This window comes from Oryx dammah, unplaced genomic scaffold (assembly GCF_014754425.2).
Source record: "Oryx dammah isolate SB20612 unplaced genomic scaffold, SCBI_Odam_1.1 HiC_scaffold_1521, whole genome shotgun sequence".
Lineage (NCBI taxonomy): Eukaryota > Metazoa > Chordata > Mammalia > Artiodactyla > Bovidae > Oryx > Oryx dammah.
In genome coordinates, this window is record NW_024071635.1 from 1 (window position 1) to 6,964 (window position 6,964).

Sequence of the window (6,964 nt, forward strand, 5' to 3'; positions counted from 1 at the left end):
AGGCATAATGCAGTAAGGCAGGCAGACTGGTTTTGGGGGTAGATGCTCGAGAAAGTCCAGGGGGACCCCTGAGGCCTGATCCCGCCTTTGCGTATGTCAGGCCCCTTTCCTCATGACCTTTGCCATGGGTGGGTTTCCTTAGACTGGCTCCCGGCATCTCCCCCTTTATTATCTCTTAAAACAGCCTGATGTAGTTCAGTCGAGAGTTTCTGAATGCTCTGCGAAAGGATACTGACAATACAAGGAAGAATGAGTATAAAAAGCAAAATTAGAGCACCCACAGCTGCATAGCTGAAAACAGCAGACACAATGTTCTTTCCAGAAATGAAGTTAGAAAAGGTGTGGAAGAAGTCTTTAGCTGCTCCTGCGGCAGTAAAATCTAATCGAGAGTGTTCCATGGTTTGTATCTCCTTATGAAGTTTCCATAAATCCAGGCCAATGTCAGAGCTGTTCCAGACACCTGCAATGTGATTTTTAATTCTTTCCCATTCATAATCTGTCTCGTTCACTTCCAGAGATGTAACACATATCCACCGATAGTCGGCATGGCAGGTCAGAGCCAGTTTTACCTTGAGGGCCTGCAGTTCAGTCCCAATATGCATGATTGCTTCTTCTAAGGCGTCTACCCTCATCTCTAACTTCCTATCTATGATTTCCTGGGTTGCCAATGTTAAAGAAACATTTTTAGACATGGTATTAAGGTATTGAGCAGTATGTACTTGTTGACTCAATGATACTGCTGCCACACTAACAGCAGTAATTGCAGCTATTAGAGCTGATATTCCTAAGATAAGCAAGCCTGTAATAAACCGTCGTGGTCGCATCAAATCTTGTAGTTGTTGTAGCACAGCAAGACCATAATTATCATACCAATGATTAGTTACAGTTACAGGTATCATAAGATAGGGTGGACGTTTTAACACCACAAAAGAACTAACATTGTACTGAGGGGTTAAACAAGATGAAAGCATACATTGGTCACAAGTCACTTCACTGGGTCCACCAGTGAAATTCATTTGTACATTAAGCTTTTCTGAATCATTAACAAAGAGAAAAACATAGGGAGAGGGTAAACAAGCCAAAGCAGAATAAGTAGCGTTACTGCTTGGGCGTGTTAAAATGATGGGGGCAGTAGCAGCAAGGGCTCTCCAGATTTCTGGCTGCCAGAACGTTCTGTTTCTAGTTGTGTATGACAGCATAGGAGGAACAAATTGATTATGATGCCATCTATTGGCTCTTAGTTGCCAAGGAATTATAGTTTCCCGCCAATTTTCAATTCCAGAGGTATATTTATCCTTGGACCTATGACTAAGAGATGCATTTGGATTGCTCCAGTCCTGAACTGAATAATTCCCTCCTCCTGGTATTCTGTAATCAATTCTCGAATTATAAGTACAAGATTTCCAAATCGGAAACCCTGAGTGATCGTTTATTTCCCTCCAGATGTCATTTGAAGGAGCAACTTTATTACAATTTGGATATTCCGAGGGTGCCTTAAGGAGCAAGGATTTAAATGGGTCAAGTACCCCGGGCATACGAGCCTGTAATGTCCAAACTGACCGAGGTCCTTTAAAATCAGGCTTTCGGGTTGGAGATTCTGTCAGAATTACTTTTGTGGAAACTCCAACACAGCCCTTTTTGGAGGGAGTGATAATGTTTCCTGTTTCACTACTGGGGAAATTAAAACAAACAGGAAGTTCATCTGTTAATCCGCTAAAGGTATAATTAAAATTAATGGGGTATTTATCCTTAGTATAAGAAGTATAAACTCCTCCCAAAAGTTGAGGCTCGTCTGTGTTAACCCGTATAGGTTCATTATTCCAAGTAACAACCTGGAAAGTTGGAGGATCTGGGAGATATGCCCAGTATTTATTTGGAGTGGGAGAGGCGCTTACCTGGCAGGAAAGCAAAGCAAGCATGGCAAGAAACATTTTCTCAGGAGAGGCTGAAGGTCCTTGTAAAGAAGCTATTCCCTGTGCCTGGTGACAGAGCGTTTTAATTTGTACCCAAGTGGGTATGGAGGCTTGTGGAGTCACCCGAATGGGAGACCTGACACCCTTTTGTGGGGTGAGGGGTCAGGGGGAGTGACATCCCATATATGAAGTTGAGACATCTGTCTGGTGGGTGGATCCATTCCCTGCTCATCCGGGATCTCCGATGTCGGTCATCCCAAGGTCGGCGGTGTCTCCTGTGCTGGCAGAGGGAGTGGAGGTAAAGGAGGCCTCTTCCTTTTTAGGGTTCGCAGCAGTGGAGGAATCTGGTATCCGGGAAGCTATGACACGGCAAATCAGTCTGTCTGGAACCCAAATTGGAGAGTCTGCGTCCTGTGGAAAAATATAAGCATATCCTCGGCTGCTGGTTAACCATGGGTAGGGACCTCTCCATTGTCCAGAGAGGAGGTCCCTCCATTTCACTAATGGCTTTGCATTTGATTGCTCCGGGCACCAATGACGAAGCATTGCAGTGGTTCCGGATGAATCAGCATTTAAATTATTACGAAAAGAGCATGTTGTAAAATCTGACGGTGGGGGCGGGGTGGGGGGGGCGGGAACTATACATAAATTCCCCTTCCTTTAATTTTTGCATTTGGATTTTTAATGTCTGGTGAGCTCTTTCCACAATGGTTGTCCCTGCGGATTATAAGGAATGCCAGTATTATGTTTAATTTGAAATTTTGAACAAAATTCCTGAAAAGACTTAGAAGTGTAAGCAGGGGCATTATCAGTTTTTAAAGCTTTTGGCAAGCCCAAATATGAAAAGCAAGTAAAGAGATGTTGTATGACATCTTTAAATGCTTCTCCTGTGCGAGCAGTTGCAATAATAACATGAGAGAAGGTATCTACAGTTACATGAACAAAAGACAATTTTCCAAATGAGGAGATGTGAGTGACATCCATCTGCCAGAGCACATTAGGTTTGAGACCACCAGGGTTCACTCCCATAGGCAGGCTATTAATAGTAGTGGGGCAGTGTAAGCAGGAACGAACAATCTCTCAAGCAGACTCTTGAGGAATTTGAAACTGACATCTTAAAGCAGTGGCATTTTGATGATGAAGTGAGTGAGAGGCTCTTGCCTCTTCAAAAACGGAAGCCACTGTAGCGCTGCTTAATGAATCTGCTAAATCATTTAGAGCGTTTAAAGGGCCAGGCAATCCGGAATGAGCCCGAATGTGGCCGATAAAAAATACCTTATTTCTTTCCCAGATCTGTTGCTGCAATTTGGTTAACAAATGAAATACAGTAGCTTTATTTTCGGGTAGAACCGCAGTTTCAATGTGTGGAAACAGCCTGACCACATACTGAGAGTCAGAGTAAAGGTTAAATTCGTCATCTGAGAACGTAACAAAAGCTTCTATAACAGCTGTAATTTCTGCTCTTTGAGCTGAAGTTTCTTGCGTTTGCAAAACCTTTTGATGATTTTTTGTAACTATGGAGGCTTTGCCATTTGCTGACCCATCAGTGAAGGCTATCTGAGCAACTGGAATAGGGAACTGTTTACATCTAACAGGAAAAATAACTGGGTGTCTGGACATACAATTTAACAAAACATGGGAGGGTAAATGATGCAAGATTTGACCGCAATAATTTCCTATAGCAATTTGCCAATCATCATCAAACATTAGAAGGGCACCAAGCTGCTCCTTGTTACATGGAATTACAATTTCTGACGGCTCTTTGCCAAACAATTCAATGCTCGCTTTCTTCCTTTTAATATCAGCGTTGCTATCAAGCCTGGATAAGAAGCCACTAGTTTTTTTAGCTTGAGCAGGAAGATGAACCCACTCTAGGGGGCCGTTTTGCCATAAAACTCCCGTAGGTGCAGTTGGAGTAGATAGGCAAAGGAACTGCCAATTTGATGTTAAATCAATTCTTTTTACATAGTTATCAGATAAGGCTGTTTCTACTTTGCCTAAGGCCTCCCGAGCCTCGGCAGTTAAGTGTCTTTTAGAAGTTGGATTAGAATCCCACGCAAGATGTTAAAAAGAGGTTTGAAGTTGGCGGGCCAGATGTGGGCCGCAGGGCGGTGGGGGAGTGCTTCTCCCCTTCTCGAACCCGTTTCATGGCCGACTGCAGGTCCGGGTCTCGGCCCTCCTCGGGCTTCTCTGTTTTCATGGCAGGCCCCCGGGGGCCGGGCCTGAAGGCGGTGGAGGTATGCTCGCTGTCAACACCGCTGAGCTGCAGCAATTCCACCGTCGCTGTTGTCTCCCCTCGGCCACCAGAGCTTCCCGTTTGACGACGATGGTGATGGGGAGGAGGAGGAGGATGTGGACGAAGATGCTTATGACTCAGAGGCCAAGGTGGAGAGCCTGAGAGGAGTGGAGTTACAGGGGTGCACCAGCTCGGTTGGATCCGAAGATAACCAAGAAGAACAGAAGCAGGTGCGCTTACCAGAAAGCAGCCTGACACCGTGGGAAGTGTGGTTTGTTGGCAAAGAAAAAGTAGAACGTGACCGTCTGCAACAGAAGGCTCTAGAGGAATTAAGTCAACAGCTAGAAAAAAAGAAAGGAGTGGAAGACCGTGAAATGAGAAAGATAATTGCTGAAGAAAAGCACAAGGAATGAGTTCAAAAAAAGAATGAACAGAAAAGAAAGGGAACAAAAAATTAATAAGGAAATGAAAGAAAAAGCAGCAAAGGAACTGGAGAAAGAACATTTACAAGAAAAAGCAAAGGAAAATATCAAGAATGGTTAAAGAAAAAAAATTCTGAAGAATGTGAAAAGAAGAAGAAAGAAAAGGAAAAAGAAAAACAACGGCAGGCTGAATTACAGGAAAAAAAAGGAAATAGCAGAAAAAAAAGTTTAAGGAATGGTTGGAAAATGCAAAAAATAAACCTCATCCAGCTGCGAAGAGCTATGGTTATGCCAATGGAAAACTCACAGGTTTTTACAGTGGGAATTCTTATCTAGAACCAGCCTTTTATAACCCAATTCCATGGAAACCAATTCCTATGCCTCCTTCCAAAGACGTGAAGGATCTATCAGGAAAGAAGACTAAAAGGCCTGTGATAAGCCAGCCATACAGGGCATCCTCTCTGGTAATGCACAAAGCTAGAAGCAATCTTTGCCTTGGAACTCTTTGCAAAATACAAAGACATTAGATGTGGGAAATTGCATGCTTTTACCTGGAGCTATTTAATTTTAACATCAGAAATTGTTTTGTTGCTCTACTATTAGTAGCTCAACATTTGATGTATTATTGTTAAGTTCATATTTTTGCATTTGTATATGGAGTCCTTAGAGTTAATTGAGGAAGATATTTTATTCATTTTCATTTTTATAAATGCTTCAAGGTTGATCTTGGAATATTGTTTTGCAAGATAAGTGACAATATCTAACAATTGTGTTTATATTTAGCTTATATTAAAACTACCCTCTAAATACCAATAAAACAATTTTTCGTGTATTCTTTCATATACACGTTATGTGTTTGTGTTTATGAACATAGTAAGAATAAGTCATTGAAACAAGCATTTCTAAACTGTATGCTCAGAATAATTCTTAGAAGAATCTAAAATGAGTTAGAATCCCAGAGTAATCAAAAACAGCCTTTGTTAATGACTTTTAGTATGTTTTTCCCTGTATAAATATTTGTAAACCACTAACTGGAATCATGTTTGGTAATGGAGAAATAAAGGTTGGGTTTTGAAAGGACAATTAAAAAAAAAAAAAAGATGTTAAAAAGAGGTTTCAATTCAGCAGTAGTTAATTTCAAATAAGGCCTAATCCAATTAATATCACCTAAAAGGTTTTGGTCTCTGTTCGGGCGCCACTTGTCGGGGTCCAGCCCCAGTGGTTCCAGGGTAATTCAAAGCGTGGACGGCATCGGTGATCAGGAAACAATTAATTAAAGATATAAGGAGAGATTAGAAAAGAATAGTATAGTGGAAGAAAAGAGGCTGTATTCCTTGGTTTACACAAAAAGCCAATAAAATCTCAAGACAAGAGACTTGCACCGTCTACGTTAGGCCGCAGGCACCTTCCCGGTCTCCCAAAGGAGTGGAGACGCAAAGCGCCTCCCCGTTCAGGTCTTAGAAGCCCAGGCAAAATTAGCAGACGCGGTGAGCCTTTGTGCTCCAGATGGGAATTCAGCCTGAAAAGAAGAGAAAGCAAAGACGACACGGGGAAACCAGTCTTTCCAGTAGCTGGTCCGTCTCTTTATTTTCCAGGGCCGCTTTTATACTTTAAGTTACACATAGAGATAAATGTACAAAGTCATGCAGGCTCAGCAGTCCTGACCCTTATTAAAACCAGGTGCTTCATATGCATGCATACAAAGGTCTTAGGTGGATTTACATCATCTTCTGGCCAGGGGGCCTGCTAACATTTTATGACCCTTTCTTTCTGATAACGGTCAGCCAACCAGAAAACTTATTTTTTCCAGGGGTGACTTTTCTTAAACCAGGCGCCACCCTCCAAAGGCACCAGATGAAGTTGCATTCCTACAGGGCAAAGGTGCAGCGATTATAATTAAGAAAAGAATTCACTAGCCTAAGGTTAAACGTGATTAATATCAAAGGTTAATACGTATTTCTCCTATATGTTAGTTATAGCAATTAATGTGTATTAAAGGGACAAGGGTATGGAGACTTAGCAGCAAAATATTGGCTCAACAATGAAACCCTCCACTGGTACTATTCTAATAACCCACTAATACTATACTAATAATTTCCTAACTTCTCAAAGGAATCTGTATTTAGAAAGTTTGAAGCATCTCGTGCCTCTCACGGTTGGGAGGCTGTGAACAGTCACATGTGGCCGGACAAACCTGTCAGGCAGGTCAAAGAGGCATCAGGGAAATTTTCAGACTGAAACATTCTTGTTACGCCCAGGAGACTTATTAACTGGAGCTTTAAGTTAACCTTTTTCAGAGAGAGGTGGTGGGGGATAGCCCCTGTTAATGTCAGAAGAGTTGGTGAGAGGCATAATGCAGTAAGGCAGGCAGACTGGTTTTGGGGGTAGATGCT

The 6,964-nt window shown here is 42.2% G+C and overlaps 1 protein-coding gene and 1 pseudogene across 1 annotated transcript; one reads left to right on the forward strand and one right to left on the reverse strand.

Moving 5' to 3' along the window:
- Positions 1-89: 89 nt before the first annotated feature.
- Positions 90-2,275, reverse strand: LOC120859548 (the record flags this gene model as incomplete). Its single annotated transcript, XM_040235618.1, is given in 2 exon segments — positions 90-2,047; positions 2,050-2,275. Coding segments are annotated over 2 exon segments (2,163 nt in total), but the record flags the coding sequence as incomplete, so codon positions are not given.
- A 1,732-nt stretch (positions 2,276-4,007) lies between these two features.
- LOC120859549 lies at positions 4,008-5,654 on the forward strand (annotated as a pseudogene).
- The last annotated feature ends 1,310 nt before the right edge of the window (positions 5,655-6,964 follow it).